The sequence below is a fragment of the Brienomyrus brachyistius genome, chromosome 17 (genome assembly GCF_023856365.1).
Source record: "Brienomyrus brachyistius isolate T26 chromosome 17, BBRACH_0.4, whole genome shotgun sequence".
Classification (NCBI taxonomy): Eukaryota; Metazoa; Chordata; class Actinopteri; order Osteoglossiformes; family Mormyridae; genus Brienomyrus; species Brienomyrus brachyistius.
In genome coordinates this window covers 6,768,767-6,790,286 of record NC_064549.1, presented here as the reverse complement: position 1 = coordinate 6,790,286, position 21,520 = coordinate 6,768,767, and the positions used below count along the sequence as shown (strand labels likewise).

The 21,520-nt window shown below is 41.5% G+C and overlaps 1 protein-coding gene across 2 annotated transcripts in view; it reads left to right on the top strand.

Annotated features, from left to right (window-relative positions):
- The window catches only part of lrfn1 (leucine rich repeat and fibronectin type III domain containing 1), a 42,882-nt gene that overhangs the window by 10,814 nt on the left and 10,548 nt on the right, over positions 1–21,520 (top strand). For both annotated transcript variants that reach the window (XM_048982304.1, XM_048982303.1), the window contains exon 2: positions 18,450–19,842. In XM_048982304.1, coding sequence (XP_048838261.1) covers positions 18,458–19,842 — 1,385 coding nt within the window. In that variant the 5' untranslated portion in view covers positions 18,450–18,457. The remainder of the gene's footprint in view (positions 1–18,449; positions 19,843–21,520) is intronic.

Below are 21,520 nucleotides of genomic sequence, written 5' to 3'. Positions count from 1 at the left end.
AATTCTGTTTAAAGGAGGAATATGTATTTACAGGTTCATGCTGGTCAACTCCATTTCTGGAACTGTGAAAAATATACTAGTGATCAATCACTCAAATCCATTTCGACATGACCACTTGCAAGTCTGCTTTTCTAGCTTTTCTAAACGTTAATTCAGTCTGTGGTTGTTTTTTATTATAAACAGTCGTCATGACCAGTACACAAAGCACTTTGATAATCGTATTTATTGAGTGCCAGATGGCATAAGCAGTGTAATCATTGTACCTCTTCTGATTTTGTCGTTCCTTGTGAAGTTAACTCTCTGAAAACGATCGCAGCATTTGATAGAACCCCTTTATTTTTTTCTTAAGATCCCTATTCACTCCTCTCTCTAACTATATTAAGTAGACACTTACTCCGACCTTAAAAATCACTGAACCGTAGCCTACATTTTATATGTTCCTGATCATGGGTTTGTCCTTGGACGGTGAATTTGGGGAGAGACGGGACAATGGCTACTGGACACTATAAAGGCATTATGGGTAACGATAGTTATCCCACGGACTCTTAAAAAGACTGTTATGGATGTAGCCAGGTAGGAGGTAGACCGTCCTAGTAAGAAACAACATCCCTGTCCATTATTCATTTTGGTAGCATCCCTGACTTGGTCTTTGACCTTATGCATATACATCGAGGGGTATGAGAGATCCCTGAGCTGGATGCCCAGTAGAACACTTAGATTCATTTTTCTATTTCATAAGAGCAATGCAGATTTAGCAAAACTGCATTTCAAGTCGTGTGCCAAAGGAATCATGTCGTATCATGCTGGCGCCGGCTTCACCATTGGGATAGCAAACACTTCAGAGTCTTTGTAGGGAGCCTGAGGCCTTCTACTTTTCTTTCACTAAGCCAGGAGAACATCCTTGGAAACTTTATCCACTGGGGATCATAAAAAGTGCTGCAGTGCTACCGACTCAAATCTTACTCTCTGAAGAACCATAAAGCTAAAAAAAAATAGGATTCCCCCCCCATTGGCTCTCAGTCGCAGCAGAACCAGTCTGCCAATCCCAATGACAAATGGACGTCAGTCTAAGTGAGGCTCTAATTAACACTTCCTTTGATGCACACCTGTAAATGGCCATCATTCCAATTTTTATGGAACTGAATTGAAAATTTTTGGGGCAATGTGTGTTTGTCAAAGGTTTGCCTCTAGCCATCCCTTTAGACCACTTTGCAGCTGTCATGAAAGATAAAACCATATATCACAGAAACTGGGTTGTTGTCAAAAATAATACACTGCCCACAGTTTTAGTCTGTCCTAAAAACAATTTATTCCAATGTTTTGGGAATGTGTGGATCACATAGAGCTTATGACCGAAACCCTTTTAGGTTTCAGCACGACAATCTGGAATTTCTCCGTCTCTCTGCAAATGAAGAACTGCTCCAACCCATTTTACCCACCACCCATCAATCTGAGAGTTTTACAAGCCGTCTATAGCTGCCCCCAGACATATTAAGGACTCTGCACTACCTACGGAAATGTTTTGCCCTGTCATTCTCGAGATGATTGGAAAGAGGGTGCCCTCTGATCAGATTTAACATTCAGAACTCCACTACGTTGTACCGCAAACCTCAAGTCACGCATGTTATGATGGTGTAATTGAAATAGACTCACCCATCAAGTTCAACTACAATGTACATTACAGCCCTTGTAAAATTGACAATTTATAACCATCAAACACAGCGAGACTTAGCTACCTGGTTATAAAGCCACAATAAAGAGGCTGGGATGACTTTGGAAGCCAGAATGGAGAGCTTCTGTTTGACTCTTATTCACCTTTTTTTTTTACTGTAATACATTTGTTTTATTTATGTAGTAGGTTTTCTGCCCAAAGTGACTTGCAAGTGAGGGTCAGTGATCAGGCTTACACAGCAGGTGGGGTTAAGGGTTTACTCAAGGACTCCATAGTGATTCAACACTGCCAGTCATGGAAATGAGAGAGGAGTTTTTAATTCTGATACAACTTTTTAAAATGGCAATTTCAGCAAACTGACAGTGTAAGATTTTGGCCAAAAAAAGTCTTTATCCAATTCAGGATGTGTAACCCTTTAACAGTCATTTCTGATGACAAGTTAAATTAATTCTACACCAGGCAGACAATAGGTAGCTGATGTCTAATCCATGCAGAAACTTCGGCCGCTGGCTTGCTTTGGAAGCTATGTCCATGGGATCATTAATCATGATTAACAAATCCGGAGAGTTCACTCTGATCCTCACAACGTGTATGAAGTCCCTCATTATGGAACGGCAAGGGAAAAAAACCGAAGGAGGTGCCTCGGATGCAATTCAGCACAAAAGAATAATGAACCTCATTCAGAAGTCGAGTTTTTCCAATCATTTTTACAGCAAAGTTTGAACGAACAAAAATTCCATAAAAAAACAACTCCTATTAAAAGATCCACAGGGGGTCCGATTCCCTCCCCAGCAAGTCATTTTTTTTTCTTTATGACAAAATAACAACTGAAACACAATCAATGAAATAATTAACTAGAAGATAGAGTCCTTCCATAGAAAAATGATTCTCTTAGTTAATTTTATAAATGGGTCTATAAAGGACTTCTGTTGTCAAAATCTCCAGCTCAATCAGATTGTCAGTTTATATTTTGATACGTTTTATAATTTGGAGTGATGTCTTTACATTTCAGCTGTGTACTTTTGTTGTTCAACTCAGAGTAGTAAGTATATGGGCCTAGTGATCCCCATGGTGTAATATCAGGAGTGAGCTCACCCTCAAAATATCCTAATGATGGGTCATATTTGCCAAGCCTGCTGATGTAGACAATGGTGTGAATATCATGGTTGAGCACCTGTTCGGCCAAATTTTCCATTTTTTTTTGTTGTAAATTATAAGGCACGTCCATGCTGTGGTTTGACAGGCTTTTGAATATTTTAGTATTTCCTAGAGAGAGTGTGTAGGACGACACCACGGGACAGGGGTCACGTCGTCTTTCAGAAATACAAAACTTGAAACATCACAAAAATGTAAAAAATAAAACAAAAGAGCATGGGGTCCTGGCACATTATGCAACCCCTACCCCACAGAGAGTTAAGCAGGAGAATTGCACCCTGTCCTTTACCCCCAATCACATGTGTCTTGGTGGGGTTTGATTCAATAGCTTTATGTTTGTATTTTCCTATGTATTCATGGCATCCTGTCATCGGGCAGCTCACTAGGGTAGCTGGAAGCTTTTTTTATTTCGCTGTGAGAAAGGTTTTTAATGTATTTTTCAAGCAATTTACTGCTGGTTTTGGAAAAATGCCAGATTTTATAGATGTGCTCAACAGTATAGCCTGGATCCAAAGTGAAACTGCGTTGTGCAAAAACCCAAACCCCCGTCAGGGCCCCCTCTGCCAAAGAATGCTTAAACAAGTCTTTTTCAAATCCAAACAGATGCCCCATGGAGATTAGAATTTAGCCAAGGTGAAAGGGTACAGAGATGTAAAATTAACATCCTGGATGTGTTCGTCCTTTTGGAAGTCGTAGCTAGCAAATCACTGAATATCTCCGTTAAGCAGTGCTTCTCTCTGAGAGATTGGCTTGGCTACTTAAAATGGCAACAGCAAGAACAGTACTTCAGGGTCCTGTGTTTCCATGGCTAGCCAGAGATTCTCGCAGATTGTTTCCACTTTATTTTTAAATTCACAGTGTGACTTTCCTGAGCTTTTCTGTACAATCGACCGATTAGAAAACGTGTAGCCTGCCAAATTGGCATGAAGATGGAGGATCGTCCAAAATGTCACAACTTGGAATTTTGTGCAAAGATACCATGCAGTGCTTATCAAAACCCTTGTTGAAACCATACAGACTACTCTCAACTTTCAACCTATATGATTTATGATGACTTGCACTTGCGAGTTATAAGAAAAAAAAAGTTAATAAAATAAATGTATGTAAAAATTAATTTAGGCAAAGTATTGTATGCGCATGCATATACGCAGCACGAGCACTCCAGCATCTCCCATTCTTGATCTCACATCTGTGTGATTATCCTATACCAACATGTGTCTATTTCAAAGTATGAATGGAACCCAGACATAAGTCATAGGCAATCTATGTTTTAAAATAGTATTTTCCTTTAAGGGGCAGCATGGTGGTGCAGTGGTTAGCACTGTTGCCTCACACCTCTGGTACCCGGGTTCGAGTCTCCGCCTGGGTCACGTGTGTGTGGAGTTTGCATGTTCTCCCCATGTCGTCGTGGGGTTTCCTCCGGGTACTCCGGTTTCCCCCCACAATCCAAAAACATGCTTAATGACAAAGAATTTAAGGAGCCCACATTGCTGAACTGCAGCATTTAAAGTGGACGTCCATCTATTCTCTGTCCTTTTCAGAGTCATGGAGGTTTGAAGCCTATGGGTGCAAGGCAGGGAATAACCCAGGATGGGTGCCAACTCATCACAGAGCTGTGGTTTTCTCATTCCCACACTTTGGTAACTCCAGTTAACCTCAGCATGTTTCTGGACTGTGGGGGAAGCCCATGACTGCACGGGGAGACCATGCAAACCCCACACGCATGGAGCCACAGTGTGGATTGAAACCCAGGTCTCAGAGGTGTGAAGCAGCAGAGCTAATTAGCTCACCACCATGCAAACCCCTTGAGAGCAGATTTCAAAGAAACAAACAAACAAAAAAAAAATCACTCTAATTGCAAAGACATGCAAAAAGAAAGAGAGTAAACTAGAACAAATAAATGTTTAAAGTGCCCACAGTTCTGAACCAGTCAGTTTCTTTGTGACTTGCACACGCACTCATGGATACACCCACCTATCTGCAGATGCTACACTATTGAGACAGATAACAAAGGTGGAAAATGGCCGCAGTCTGGTTTGGGTAGTGAAATTAAATATTTGGTAACAGGTAAGCAAAGATATTCGTGTGGCCATATCACTGATCACACTACACTTGACCTAAGTTGTCAGACACATGCTGGCACAGATAGTTTCTCTAGCTTCTCAGGAATAAATTCTCCATTAACTATCAGACAAGTTGTTCCATATCAACACAGACACAACGATACAATTCGAAATCTCCCAGCCTCCCTCTTTGAGTGTCATGCCAGGTCTGTCAAATTTCTCAGCCTCTCAATCACCCCTCGCACCTTGGCAGATGCTCTTAGGATACTTGAACACACTTACCAGTTTCCTGCCATCCAGTAATTCCCCCTCAACTGTCAAGCCTCCCGACAGTGGAATCACAGGTGCCCATCTACAGAACAGAGCCGCCGCCTTAAGTGTGCTCAGCCATGTTGCCAGACTGTATCTCTTTCAGGCGTTATCTGCACCGCTCCATCTCCAGCACCCCCGGCTAGCTTCACAGAAAGCACCACAAATTCTCCACAGGCCCAATCCTCTGTTTTTTTTTTTTTGTGACAGAACGGCAGCCATTTTCATTTCTTTTATTTACTTGACCAAAAGCCATTTACTTTAATTTCTCCGTTAGCACAGTCTTCAAGTGCCATATATGTCATTTCAGGGGAAATGGAGCGAGGCAGTAGGGCCGCGGTACAGCAAATCTCCTGCATTTTATTTGAACGCGACATTTTCCTCAAGAGGGGTTTTTTTGGCCTGCACGTAAGCATCCCCATGAAAAACACAGACCATCTGTTTTAGCTACATGCAGCGTCATGCCGATGTGTGGTAAGGATGGGCTTGCATCAAAGATACGCCGCCCCCGATTTAGCATCCAGAGCAGCGTTAAGTCACCACTCCGCCCCCAGTTATCCCCCATTAACAATGCAAGAACACACCTTTTTCTGGTATGTGTGACATCATTCACATGTGCCAGAAAGCAGTGACTCGGTGACCCCTAGATGAACTCCTGTTATTAATCGATATGGTGCAAACCTTATAATAAAACTCTCAGTCAAAATCAAAGCTCACATTTAAGATGTATACAAGTATAGGGGCTCCATTATATCCCACAACAGCTTATTTAGTAAATAATTAATCCATCAATCCATCTCTGATACCAATTACCCAGCTGCTTGTCTTTTATATTTCTGTTAGTTTGTCATTTTATACGTTTGATCTCTCTTGGTGTTCTTGCTTCCTAATATGTAAATATTATTTTATTATGAATGTTTTATTAACCTTATAAAGTGTATGTATTTACCTTACTAAGCAACCGGGTGTATTGTGAAGCTTACCCAAAGTTTACTTTATTTAACCGAGATATCAGAACTGTTTCATGCAGGCAATACTGGAAATGTGGCTTAAAATGAGTACATGGTTTTATCGCAGTAGTAACCGTAGGGATAAAGGAAAAGATTTAGGGTTAGGATAGACGAAAGCACACGTGCTCTGTGGGTGAGACTCATGGACTAGACCTCTACTGTAATCCCTAAACTTCTGCATATATGGCAAGGTCCTCTTTCATGCAAACCACTGTTGGAATAATAGTCACTTATTCAATGCAGTAGTTTGGGAATTAATACAACGCACGTTCAATATACTTGTCTTTAAATGGACAAGGAAATCGGCTTTAATACCAGATTCAGTCAACTCTGGGGGAATAATTTCTAAAAGATTGTTGTGTATTCCTCTAACACTTTTTAAAACGGTATATTATTCTTACTGTTATTTAACTGCAACCATGTATTCAGCTAAGAATGTAAATTGAGACATTACTTGCTTGGAAACAAAATTCAGTTTTAATGCCAATATGGATGGAACCCCTTTCAGTGAATGCTTTGATGATCTCAGTCAGTGCATTTAGCAAATTTTTGCTTATATGCTGTAGATATTTTGAAGGAGCTTTCCAGTAACACCTTTGCGTGACGTAAAACAGAATTGAATGAACTGTATTCTTTCCTTCGAGGGTTCTTTTCAAATGATTCAAAGCAGAGAAAATAACAAAAGGGACGGCTTTGACAATGTGAACCTTAATTGAAGAAGGCAGACAAAGGAAAAATAAATAATAATAGATACTTTATTGATCCCCATGGGGAAATACTCTTGTTGCCTCCCCCACCTTAAGTCGCTGTAGGTGAGAGCAAGCTGACCGCAAAGGGCAACCACCCATAGCAGCACCCATGGAGCTGGGGGTTAAGGGTCTTACTCAAGGACCCACACATATGCTGAGGCTCAGCTTGAACTGGTCACCATCTGATCACAGGCACAGAGGATTAGCCCACTGAGCCACGTGCTAAAACATTTGTAAATGGTTTAGTCAACTGAAATAATTTTCTGATTAATTATGGTTTGCAAGATGTGGTTTGCATGCGTCTGTCATGGAAAAGGAGGAACAGCACATCAGTCTGTGATGTGAAGTAGAGATGGGCACTGAAAGGCCCGAGAAAAGCACTGGACAGTGGGCAGGGTGTGGTCCAGGCAGCTGTGTAAGATCTAAAGGTGTAGGTGCCTGATTAAGTATATGGTAGGTAAAGGAACAGAGCAGTGAGATAAAACCAGTTTGACAAAACGAGTACAGGACTCGGCAGCAAACTAGTCACAAGTAATTGTATCCTCTGTGGTACAAATTGATAGTTTTTTCTGACAGTGTATGTTGTGTAAGTGGGCAACAAAGTGGTGAAGATTAGCATATGCAAAGGAAAAGTTTGGGGACTGAAACAGTGTTTTTCAAGGCAGCCATCTAAATAGCAGTGACTTTTCAGAGAACAGAAGAAATTCTTGCTATTTTTTATTGTTACTGTTCATTTCCATATATATTATAATGTTGTGCTTTTTTTGTGAGTTAATGTGCACATACTACTCAGATGCATAGCTTTAGACACCTTCATTGACTGACTAAGACTTTTGCACAGTACTATATATCCATCCATCCATCCATCCATTATCTTCCGCTCATCCGAGGTCGGGTCACGGGGGCAGCAGTCTCAGCAGGGAGGCCCAGACTTCCCTCTCCCCGGCCACTTCATCCAGCTCCTCTGGGGGGATCCTGAGCCGTTCCTAGGCCAGCCGAGAGACATAGTCCCTCCAGCATGTCCTGGGTCTTCCCCGGGGCCTCCTCCCAGTGGGACATGCCCGGAACACCTCACCAGGGAGGCATCCAGGAGGCATCCTAAGTCGATGCCCGAACCACCTCATCTTTCTCCTCTCAATGTGGAGAAGCAGCGAATCTATTCTGAGTCTCTCCCGAATGACCGAGCTCCCCACCCTATCTCTAAGGGAGAGCCCAGCCACCCTGTGGAGGAAACTCATTTCAGCCAATTGTACTAGCAAACGCATTCTTTTGGTCACTTCTTATAGCTCATGACCATAGGTGAGGGGAGGAACGTAGATCGACTGGTAAATCGAGAGCTTTGCCTTTTGGCTCAGCTCCTTCTTCACCATGACAAACCGATACAGTGCCCGCATCACTGCTGACACCGATCCGCCTGTCAATCTCCCGTTCCATCCTTCCCTCACTCGTGAACAAGACCCCGAGATACTTAAACTCCTCCACTTGGGGAAGGATCCCCTCCCTGACCCGGAGAGAGCACTCCACCCTTTTCCAGCTGAGGACCATGGTGATCGGATTTGGAGGTACTGATTTTCATCCCAGCTGCTTCACAATCGGCTGCGAACTGCTCCAGTGAGAGCCGAAGGTCACGGTCTGATGAGGCCAACAGAACCACATCATCTGCAAAAAGCAGAGACCTAATCCTGAGCTCACCAAACCGGACACCCCCAAAGCCCTGACTGCGCCTAGAAATTCTGTCCATGAAAGTTATGAACAGAATTGGTGACAAAGGGCAGTCCAACCCTCACCGGAAATGAGTAGTACTGTATATAACATTAAAAACTGCAAGATGACTTTTACGACATAGAGATCAGCTAGGAACAACTTAATGCATACATTTTTATGTCTAGGTCCTAGATATTTTTCATAAGGTGAAACAATGGTCAACTTCCTCTGCTTGCACATCTCCTCTTATAACCATCACTAAGTGTAACTCTGGCATACTGTATGTAAATAATACAGTAAGCATGTACATTCATAGAGGCCACACTCCTGGACCTGACTGCATAAGCCCCATGATGGGAAGTACTGGCCAATTAGCTGTGTGTAATCCTCCGATACATCTTCACATCTTCTCAACTATACACACAATTCCCTTGTTGTGGAAGACATCCTGTGTGGTCCCTCTGTTAAAGGTAGTCCCAAGTGACGCTGAATTACAGTCCAGTAGCTTTCATTTCACACATTATGTGTGACCATGTGTGGTGAGTGACCATCTGGACCCCTCCGCATGGGGGTAGATGATGCCATCATCTACATGCTCCAGAAGACTTACTCCCACCTGGAAGGGACTGAAGGCACTGTGAAAATCATGTTCTTTGATTTCTCGGCTGCCTTCGACACCATTCAGCCTTACGTACTGGAAGATAAGCTCAGGAAGATGAGCATCAGCACCCCTTTGATTTCCTGGATCACTAACTATCTGGCTGGCAGACTCCAGTTCATGCGCCTACGGAGCTGTGCGTCAGGGATGGCTGTCAGCAGCACAGGATCCCCAAAAGGAACTGTCTTGTATTCTGCATTCCGCTTCCTGTTCACTCTCTTTATCTCAGATTTCAAATGCATCTTTGGGATCTGTCACCTGCAGAGGTTTTTGGATGGTTCCTCCATTGTCAACTGCATCAACAGGCGAGATTAGACAGCGTACAGGAGGTCGATAAGGGACTTTCTTGCATTGTTTTGCGAGTTGTTAGGAATGTCTGCATTAGGTTGTTAGGCATATTCAACCACTTAGTGCAATCCAGTAACTAGTCTGGGGAAGCCCCTCGCCCATCTAAATAAGCTCATAAGAAGGCTGAATCGGTAATAAGGCTGGAGGTGGCTGGGGAAAAAGGAGGATGAGGACAAAACTCACCATAATTATAAACATAAGACACTAATCCTCTCAAAGATACGCACACTGTCCTGCAGCAGCGAGAAGCGTTTCTGGGAATCCGTCCTGCCAAAAGCCATCAGCCTATATAAATCCTCCCCCTCACTGTCATATATCCCAAATTGGTTCTACATTTTATGCATCATAATGCTGTTTATTGTTATACATTCTATAATGTTGAGTGCATCGTATTTATTGCATTCTGTCTCTTTTTATTGAAGCTTGTGTATTAAATGTGTGATTGTCATGTTAGTTACGTCTACCATATGAACCCAGACCAGCTGGCAGACAATAATTTCCATTCTGGAGCCCATCATATTATATATAAGCAGATTAATTCCGAACCTTTCCTTGTGTCTTGGATAGAAAATGCATAATTGCATGGCTTGCATCATTAATCGTAGCCCGGCTGGTTTTCCAAAGAATCTCGATGGAGTTTAGCTCTGGACTGACTTTGACTTGGCAGTTTCCATTTTATTCAGCTATTCTGAGCTAGACCTGGCTTTGTGTTTCAGGTCATCTTGCTGCATGACCCAGCTTCTCTTCAGATTCATGTTACATGTGGCTGGGTCGACCTCTTGCACAATTCATGATTCCTTTAATAATAGGAAATCATTCAGGCCCTCATATTTCTTAAATTCATGAGGCTACCACTGTGCATTGGTATAAGGTTCTTACTGTGGAACATTTGGTTATCACCAGATTTAACAGCACGTTTTATAAAATTGTTTTTTATCTCTTCCGAACACTGAAGCATTTTTTTTAACCTGAGAAGAGCATTTACGTTCTTTTAAAGTTAATAGTAGCTTCTACATTGTAGCTTAACCTACCATCCAGATTTTAAAGTGCAGTGGAATATTCCAGTGTCCCGTTACATAAAGATCAGGACTTGCACAGAACTGAGACACATCTCACCACTTATTACAGTGGGATTGCAATTCATTCTCCCGGAAAACACCAAATAAACATATGAAAAGACTCTGTGTGGCTATATCTGCTTACCTCCCCTATTGTTCACAGAAGAACAATCTGATTATTACGTTTGATGGACTATCTGTAAATTGTAAAGCAAATGGTCAGTTTCCTCATGTGTTTTATAAGGGACTGGTTTGGTATGTAAAAGTGACTGTCTGGGGTTAGGATTTGAATAAAGTCAAGTGGATAATTCATACAAAAGTGTTAAGTAGTCCAAATCAGTTTAACTTTCCATGTGAGTATTAAAATGTACTATAATTATCAAAATATTTAATCGGAAGGTCAAATTGGAAACCAATATCTGAACCCAGTATGCAAAGAACCAGCTTTCCCATCAGGATGTGTAAGACTAAGAATAAGCATTTCAAATGACTTACAGTCATAAGAAGACTTAGCAGAGAATCTATTTTTACATGTAGCGACTACGCACCTTCCACCTGCTCATCCTGGCCAGGGTCCCAGAAGGCCCTCGAGCCTTATCAAGGTGGCGTAGTGTAGCAGGCAGGGGGGTACAGCCTAAGCAGGATGACAGTCCATCACACAGGCGGTGGCTGATTTCAAGATTCCAATTAGCCTTATAGTATGATGTAGATGATATAGGATTACAGTGGGTAACAGGAAGACCTGCAGGTGGGAACGGGAGAGGACCAAACCAGCATAGGACAGCATGTAACCCCCCCCCCCCCCCCCCCACACACACACACACACACATACACATACAGTGAGAGCATGCAGCCCCCCCACGCACACACACACACAAAGTGAAGGCAGAATATAAACCCCCAACCCTGTCAACCCCATAATACAGTGGAAACCGCCTATAGTGATCAACTGCTTATATGGATCAAAAAGCTTGGTACAGAACCATTCCTGTACAAATACTGTTTAAAGAATTTGCATATAGCAATCAAGTAGTCTGCTTACAGTGTTCATTTTGGGTCTTTATAAACATGACAACATAAGGGTAAAAAATAAAACTGTTTTTATTTATTTTTTTAAACTTTACTTTGATTGCCCTACTTTGCCTTGCGGTAACCCATCTGTTTCTGGTTAGCTACCTGAGGCACAGAACGCACGACAGGATAAAGAAAGTCATTTTCTCTCAATGACGAATATAGACTTATCAAAGCGAAACAACAATAAGTGCTCTGAGACAATGTAACGTTGTGAAAATGTGCTGTATAAATAGAATTCAATTGACTTGAATATTATGCACAGTACTCTACTGTATTATAGTGTATTTGAATTATACACAGTTCAGTAATTTAATTTGTACAGTACTGTCATTTGAAGTGTTTGAAACAACTGTAGTGTATTTTGAAATCGTCGATAAAATTCAGTAAATAGCTACGTTGTTCATCCTATTGCCTTATATTCATGTTATAAATATGCACATGAGTTAAGTGGTATTCTGCCTGAGACATAGAGAAGAAAATAATCAGTTGTAATGAACATCCACTTATAGTGATCACTATAAGCAGTTTCCACTGTACCTTCATAATGTATTATAATGGTCATCATAAGAAATAAGGATGATTTGTACTGCATTATGAATGTATCTATAGTTCATTATAGATGAGAGCTTCATAAAACATCTATAATGCATAAGAAATGTGGCTACAATGTGTTTAGCCTTTGTATAAATATTTACACCCATGTTTATAATGTTTTTCATGCATTATAATCTGTTAAGAATGTGTTCATAGATTATTATAGACCTCTTAAAATATTTTTAAAAGGTTGTGTCAGGAAACCAATGCCAATGATTTATGATAACTCCGTTTACACATACTGTAGCACTTTATCATATAGTTAATTTATTTGAAAGTTTGCTGAACCACCAAGTCACCCTTTATACATAAAGGGATTTTTTTTAATTGACTATTGTGTGTAATAAGACAGGGTGTGTGTGTGATTCAGATTTAGGTTTTAGAAAGGATGCATGGCTTCTGAATTATATGCCAATTTACTTAATAAATTAACAGTTACCTAAGTGATATTTTGAGTAATTAAAATCACCTTTATGAAGGACTGTTGCTGAATGAGCTAGGCCATAGATGCAGTTTTTGACTTGACCTGTGTAATAGGCATTAAGGAAATTGTTTTCTTTATACACAGATACTGCTCTGATCATAGATGCAGCTGCTTTGAAATGCCTGGCTATACTTGGCACTTTTGTCCCTCACATCAATATCAATTTTCAATTGGTTAGATTATTTTAGAATATGAATGTCTTCTCGGTATTTTAGTATCACGTCTTACTGACTGCCGAAGACTTTTGCACAGCACTGTATATATAAAGTTAAAAAGTCTTGCATAGATGACTTTTATGACACAAAAACAACGAATGACATACATTTCGGGTCGAGGTCCTAGATATTCTTTACAAGCTTAGAGATATGGTCGACACCACCTGTACTATATAGTTGATATTTTAAAATAATAATCTGGAATAACTATCATTCTATTTTATCAATAAAAAGCATTTACTGCATTCTTGGAAAATGCAGTATAAGAAATTACAGTACGTTCAATCTAAGAAAAACAAGAGTTCAGAAACCTAAAGAACTTAAAAGAAAAGTTATCTCAATCAACCTTCTGAAGCTTATATTTAAAATCATAATTTTTGCTGTTGATAGCCTATCTGACTTTTCAGAATAACTTACCCTGCTACTGTCTTAGCAAATAATAATAGCATGAAGTAACAACCTCGTCTTTCGTGCTTCTTCCAGCTAAAAGTATGTTCTTCTTCATTCTCAATGCAAGAAAAATGATCATGAAATACTGAGCATTTTCATGGGGCCGTAAAGAGCACCTCCAGTTTTGGTTTTGTGACTGTTTTTTGTTCAGGAGATGAACAAAAATGATACCAGCGTGTATTAATCTCGGCCAGGAAATGTCAAAGGATCTACTAGAGATATTAATTTCATAAAGGCAAGAATTAAATACAACAATTTATCTGCTGGGCAGAAATATCACACATCAAGTGTACCTCAAAGCAAAGGACAAATATATCTGAAGTGGCCACTTGACTGCATAAAATGATTATACCAACCACGCAAAACACTACAAAGAATAAGAATAATAGAAATAATAACAGATACCAGAAAATCCAATTACAGATGTTAAAATCCCCATTATCATGTGGCAGTTCTGGTTACAGAGTGATGCCCCAGCTACCTACTGCACCCCCCTAACAGACCAGGTGGGAGAGTCGCATTGAGCAGGATAATAACCTGATCAAAGACCTGGTGTAATACATTCATTTCCGGGGGATACGACAATAGGACTATAAATATCCATTATGAACAGCCAGCTGACCAAAAATTTAGGACAAGTGAGTCAGCGCTCTTTATAATGAAATAAAATACTGTTTTAGGAGAGACCATTGTACCAGTCACACTGGGACCACTCATATGAGACTAAACAGGAGCTGAACACCACCTGCAGTCACATAAAACAATGTCTCACATCTAACTATTCTGTGTGGACTTTTTGTGACTCGGGTCTGGGGAAAAGGCAGCATTAGAGGAAGGAATGGAATTTGCAATCAGATAGCCGGTATGAGCTACCTTTGGGGGCCCTGGCTCCTCTGTGCGAGCTGTGGGCAGCCTGTTAGGTATGCCGGGGTAATTTTTTGAGTCTGTTCTTGTCGGAGCGAACTTGGCAGTTCTCTGTACGATACAGACCTGAAGGGATCCAGGATCACAGGGTCGTGTTGTAGCCCGCAGCCCAACCACATTACTGTCAAACTTTTTCTTGCATGCCGCCTTTATTGGGAATTCTAGTTTTTTTATGTAATTACTCGCAGTAAATTGTACAATGGCTTCCAATATGCAGTATAAGGTTTAGAACAAAGTATGAACGATTCTAAAGCACTTTTCTTTAATTACCTGTAACAAGCTGTGACACCTGAAAGCACATTCATGGAGGAAGGGCTTGACAGGCTGACTTAGCTCCGTAATCGATGGTTATCAAACCTAAAAATAGTTTTAAAAGGAGCTATATTTAAACTTTGTTGTTCTTTATTATCTGAAATCCGGCTGTTATATTTGTTTTTATATAGCACCTTCCCGATATGATTGGCCCAAGGTGCTTAACATAGACTCAAAAGAGGGTGCTGCTTATTGACATACAACAGCTTAGGGTAGCAATAGTGTAAAGGGATAATTAATAATAGCCACAATATAGCAGAAGTGAGGAAACCATCCATCCATTTTCTGTGACCCCTTGTCCTATTTAGGGTTGAAGGGGGTACAAAGCCTACAAGTGCAAGGCAGGGAACAGCTCAGTGGGGCACCAACCCATCGCAGGGCACAGTCACACACCATTCATTCACACTCACACGTCTATGGGCAACTTGGTCATTCCAGTTAATCACAGTGTGTTTTTCGGCATGGGGGGAACATGCAAACTCCACACACATGGAGCCATGGCGAAGACTCAAACCATGATCCAAAGGAATAAGACAACAGTGTTCACCACTGCACCACTGCACCACTGTACCACCCCAGCAGGAGCAAACAAACTCCATAATTTGATAAAGGGGAAAAAAACCTCCATGGGTCCAAGGTCAGCTGGCGAGAAAGCCATCTTCAGGCTAGTCTTTTATCCTCAGCTGCCTGTGATCTGCAATTTCCGTAGCATTAACTTGTTCTCCATTATCCATCTGGCCATGCGGAAGGGAGAGGGACATGGTGGGTCAGTCCAGATGCTGATAAGTGACCAGTAAAAGCAACAATAAGTACAAAACAGCAGTATGTACAGAAGCATCAGTAGCCTTATTTGTGGTAGACTAGGGCAAAGAAATAGGCCTTTGATTTGGATATAAATACTGAGGCTAAAGGGGGCATCCCTCACATATGCTGGTAGATCGTTCCATAAACTAGGAGCCCTTTGGCTAAAGGCTCTACCAGCAACAGTCCTTTTGTTTATGTGAGGATTTGGAAGAAGCCCTGCATTCTGTGATCGCAGTGTATATTCGCTGTTGGATGTTGATCAATTCGGTTACATAAGCAGGGGTCTCACCCTTTAGTGCTGTGTGAGTAAGCAGAAGAATTTTAATGTCTGTCCTGCACTATTTTAGAATAGGTGTTATATGGTCATATTTATTCCGTCTAGTTACAATTCTTGATGCTGCATTTTTAATTTGCTGTAGGAAGGTGGTGTGTGATTTGTGCTCCCGGTGAGCAGAGCATTGCCTAGGTCTCATTTGCTATATATAATTGCATGTATTCATTTTTATCTTGAATGGTGAGAAACTGCCTCCTCTGTATGAAGCTTGTCCTAGATGGGGACTTAATATGAGAATTAAATGACAGGTCTGTGCTGAAAATTAGTGTCTGGGCAGCACAATGGCTCAGTGATTAGGGATGAATGAATGGGTCCCTGAAAGTGAGACACAAGGCCTGAGAATTACTTCCTGGTAACAAGGGAGTACAAGTGGTGTAATAAGACTTCTGATTTATCATTGTTTACAGCCAGACAATCATTGCTCATAAATCTCTGTTTTTAAGTAGTTTACTTGGACGATGTATGATCATTTGCTGCAATCAATTATGTACAATTCATTGATGTTTATGAGCGATATGATGGTGCCGTGGTTAGCACTGTTGCCTCTCACTTCTGGCACGAGGGTTGGAGTTTCCACCATGGCTCCACGTGTGGATTTTGCATGTTCTTCCTGTGTCGTCAAGGGGTTTCCTCCGAGGTACTCCAAATCCACCCCCCCCAGTCCAAACATATGCTGAAGCTAACTGGAGTTGCTAAATTGCCTGTAGGTGTGCACGTGTGAGTGAATGGTGTGTCAGTGTGCCCTGTGGTGGGTTACTGTCCCATCCTGGGTTGTTCCCTACCTTGTGCCCATAGGCTCCCCTACGACCTTGAATAGGACAAGTGGTTACAGAAGATGAATGGATGTTCTGTATTAAGCACTGTGGTTGTGGATAGATGGTATCCCTAAAAGTGAGATGCAAGGGCACAGAATTACTTCCTGGTTACTCAAAGTGTTTTTACAACTAGGAATGGTATTTCTGTTTATCATTGTCTAGTCAGGCAATCATCGCTCATCCATCTCTGTCTTAAAGTAGTTTACTTGGGCAAGATGTGATGTTTTGGAGCAATCAATTTTGTAAAACTGGTGATATCAATGATGCAGAATTGTCATTAGATATCTGAACATGCTGGTGACGATTGTGTGAAGTAGAGGTGACCCAGAAAATGAAGGTTGTGACTGACCTCACATTCCAGCCCATTTAACAGAGTTAAATGGCTGAATGTTCCTTAGTGCAAAAACAGCATAAAGGGGAATACGTATTGTTGCATTCCCTACATCAAAAGCCTGTAGTTCATCATTTTCAACTCCTTCCAAAGCTGTTTCAGTGCTCTCACTAACCAATAGGAACCTTCTTACTATTAGTGTCCAGGAATGTTTGGAATTCTGTAAGATATTTGAGAGAATGGGGGCATTTGAGACAAGTCTATAGCTGTCAAGAGCATGAGGTTCTAAATTTGGCCTCTTATGCCGTGATCTGATTATGTCCCCTTTAAATTTATCAGGGACAACAGCAGAAGCTTGGGAGTTGTTAGTCATTTTAAATATGGGACCTGTAAGTATTTTTACTGATCCTTGATAGAATTTAGTTGGGGCAGCATCTAATATACTTGTAGCCAAAGTATATTGTCAATGCCAAAATTGGAATGCACGGTATCTGAAGGGCCAATGACTTTATTATTTATCTGTTACTATTAAAGGAAGTGTTGTGAATCACTTCTGTTGTTTTCCTCCCATTATTATTAATATGCTGGGAATAGCAAGCTGAATGAGCATTACTGAGAGATGTCAGGTTTACAACACTCAAGTTCAAGACCACATGCATAATCCTTAAACCCTGCGGACTGCAAGGCCGTAATTAAAATATATATCAGGGGGGACACCCCCCCCCCAGTATTCAGATATGTTCACAGTGACCCCCCCCCCCCCTCAGTGTTCTATGTTATTGATGTAGTGTATATTAGTTTTGCCTACTGTTATTTTAATAAAGAATCTATTCTATTCAGGGCTATGTGTTGTAATGTGTGGCACCATAACCTTTTTTTGCTGGATGTAAAATAACATTATCAGCAGTTTTAATAATCTTTAAAGAAGCCCTGTTACTTCGGTGCTGGGTCACAATGCTCTTTATCTGAGACCGTGATGGTCATTATCCTAAAGGTTCCATCAGTAACCTTCACTGTTTAAACAGTTCGCTCAATAAGGCAATGACAATGTAAAATGTCATACATCATCAATCATGCAGAAATACAGATAAGTCTTCTATTTCTCAACTGTATGTGATTGGTACTGTATATTGGAGATATATATATATTTTCTTGGTCACATCATCTTATAAAGAGTCATAAAGCTTGGAAGTTTTTGTTTGTATAATTTTGTTAATTTGTGTTCATTTAATAACAGCAACAATACATTTAATTTATAAAGCACTTTTCATTAGAACAGAATATCAGAATGCATTTATGTAACGATAAGTGTTACATATTCTACTAGGAAATGGCTTGTTCGGATATCTTCACTTAACCACTGCGTTTTTGTTCTCTCATTTTCAGGATTCTTGATGCGGAATACCATGGAACGACTTGTGTTTTGTGCGTTGATGTTTGGAATGTTGGTGAAGGGGCAGAACTGCCCTGGCCGGTGCATCTGCCAGAACATCTCTCCCACCCTCACCCTGCTCTGTGCCAAAAAAGGGCTCCTCTTCGTGCCGCCTACCATCGACCGAAAGACAGTGGAGCTGCGGCTGACAGACAATTTTATCACAATCATTCGAAGGAAAGATTTCTTTAACATGACCAGTTTGGTCCACCTAACCCTGTCCCGAAACACCATCAGCCAGATCACCCCCCATGCGTTCGTAGGACTCCGTTCCCTGCGTGCCTTGCATATGGATGGAAATCGCTTAAGTGTCATTAAGACCGACCATTTTAAAGGACTTTTCAATCTCCGACACCTAATTCTTGGGAACAACCAAATTCACTATGTGGCTCCCACTTCTTTTGATGAGTTTGTAGGCACTATCGAGGACTTGGACCTCTCTTACAACAATCTGAAGACTCTTCCTTGGGAAGCCATTGCCAGGATGACAAACATCAATACTCTAACTCTGGACCACAATCTCATTGATCACATTGAGGCTGGGACCTTCACCCTCCTTGCTAAGCTAGTACGCTTGGACATGACTTCCAACCGGCTGCAGAAACTGCCCCCGGACAGCCTGTTCCAGCACGCACAGGTTCTGTCAGATGCTAAGGGCTCCAACCCCTCTTCGCTGGCCGTAAGCTTTGGTGGAAACCCCCTTCACTGCAACTGTGAACTGCTGTGGCTCCGACGGCTCACGAGGGAAGACGACCTGGAAACATGTGCCTCTCCCGAGCACCTCATGGATAAATACTTCTGGTCCATCCAGGAGGAGGAGTTTATCTGTGAGCCTCCTCTGATCACCAAGCACCAAGTCAGCAAGCCCTTCGTAATGGAAGGCCAGGGGGTGACACTAAAATGCGTAGCTATGGGAGACCCCGACCCCACCATCCATTGGCGCTCCCCTGATGGAAAGCTTGTGCACAATAATTCCCGGACCATCCTGTATGAGAACGGCACTCTGGATATTCTCATCACCACCCTCAAGGATAGTGGGGCCTTCAACTGTGTGGCATCCAACGCTGCAGGAATCGCAACCGCGTCAGTAGAGGTCAACATGATACCACTGCCCCTCTTCGTCAACAGCTCCAGCCAGATGAAAGCGACAGACCCTGGATTGTCTGATATCACCACTTCCTCTAAGTCTGGTAACAATGACACAAAGAACCATGACAAGAGAGTAGTGGCAGTTGAGCTGACGTCCTCTTCGGCTATAATTCAATGGCCATCGGAGCGCCACATCCCAGGCATTCGTATGTACCAGATCCAGTATAACAGCACCTTGGATGACACTCTGGTGTACAGGTGAGCCTTTTTGCGTGTGTGAACGGCTCTGTTTACCCAAATATGTCTTAGATTTTTATATACAATTACAAATCATACATTATATTCATTCACTGAACTATCCTAACAGCACTAGTGAGATTTAGCTTCAACATACAAACAAACTGCCGCTTATAAAAGTACAAGAATTTCACATGAAGCCTAAAAACAAAATACAGTCATTTACAGTCTATTACACAAGTTTTTAAAATGCAGATTGGCTCGTACAGTTTTGGTAAATAGGGGGAAAATGTCTGTGTAATGAAAATATTGCATAGTTTTAAAGATGTTTTCATCGCATGTTTTGACGGAGTAGCACACCTGAACACATCAGTCTGCAGAGAAATTGCAAAGTGCAGATTTTCACAAAATGTGCTTGATTGCTGTAAATACAAGTGAACCTGGTTGCCAGTCACTAAGAAGCATAGCGGCGGAATTTCAGTTACTGAGAGAGAAGCTTTAGAACGCTAAGAAAAGCGTGATTTGATGAAGCGTTTTTGGTGTGATGAGTGTAATGGTTAGGTTTTGAGTGGTTTGCGCATAACCCGATTTTGTTCTGTAAGCCCTAATTTTTTATTGTGTGATTTTGAATAATGTACGGTTTATAGCAGAAATGACTGTACATGATAAATATAATACTTTGCGTTTCATTTTTAGCTGCAGCCTGAAACTGGTTCAGGATTTCATACATTCTTAAATATACAAAAAGAAAATTTAATGTGTGTGTGTGTGTATATATATATATATATATATACACACACATACACACACACATATATGTATGTATAAAATATATATTTAAAAAAACGATCAAATATTGCGAATATGGAATTATGCAAGAGATGCAGCTTGGTAGTTTGAAGCAGCATTCAGCTCCAATAACATGCAGCACTGGCCAGTGCTTTTCATTCTCTGAAGAGAGGTGTGTGCGTTTTTGAGACGGGACATAAAAAACTTTTGCCAGAATTTATTCTACCCACCTTGACCACAGTACTCCTCACTCTGCAGTGTTTGCTATAAAGCATTTTGATTTTCTTTTCTTTTCCAACGTAAATTGACTGTCTGACAGAAGCCCCAACTCCTTGTCCTTGTCAGCCGTCTTTTCCAGCACTACCTAAACTATGGAATTGACAGACTAAGTCTCTAGCTCGCTGCATGCCGTGAAGTTCATCACTTTAGCTTGTCCTCTGATGGATACATTTTTGGAAGTTTTTTAAGTTTGAGGTGTCATTGACTCGGACACTCTGCCTCCAACATGCCCCGCTGCTCACAGTAATGACCAGCACTGCACAATACTTACTGCCCTATCCGGTTCAGTGTGATCTGACTAGTGTTTCAATACATCCATCCATTTTCCAAACCCTTTATCCTTCTGGGTTGCGGGGGGTTCGGAGCCTATCCCGGAAGCTATGGGCACAAGGCAGGGAGCAACCCAGGACAGGGGGCCAGCCCATTGCAGGGCACACTGACACACCATGCACACCTGTGGGCAATTTAGTAACTCCAATTAGCCTCAGCATGTCTTTGGACTGTGGGGGGAAACCGGAGTACCCAGAAGAAACCCCACGACGACATGGAGAGAACATACAAACTCCGCACACATGTGACCCAGGCGGAAAATCGAACCCGGGTCCCAGAGGTTCCACTAACCATTGCACCA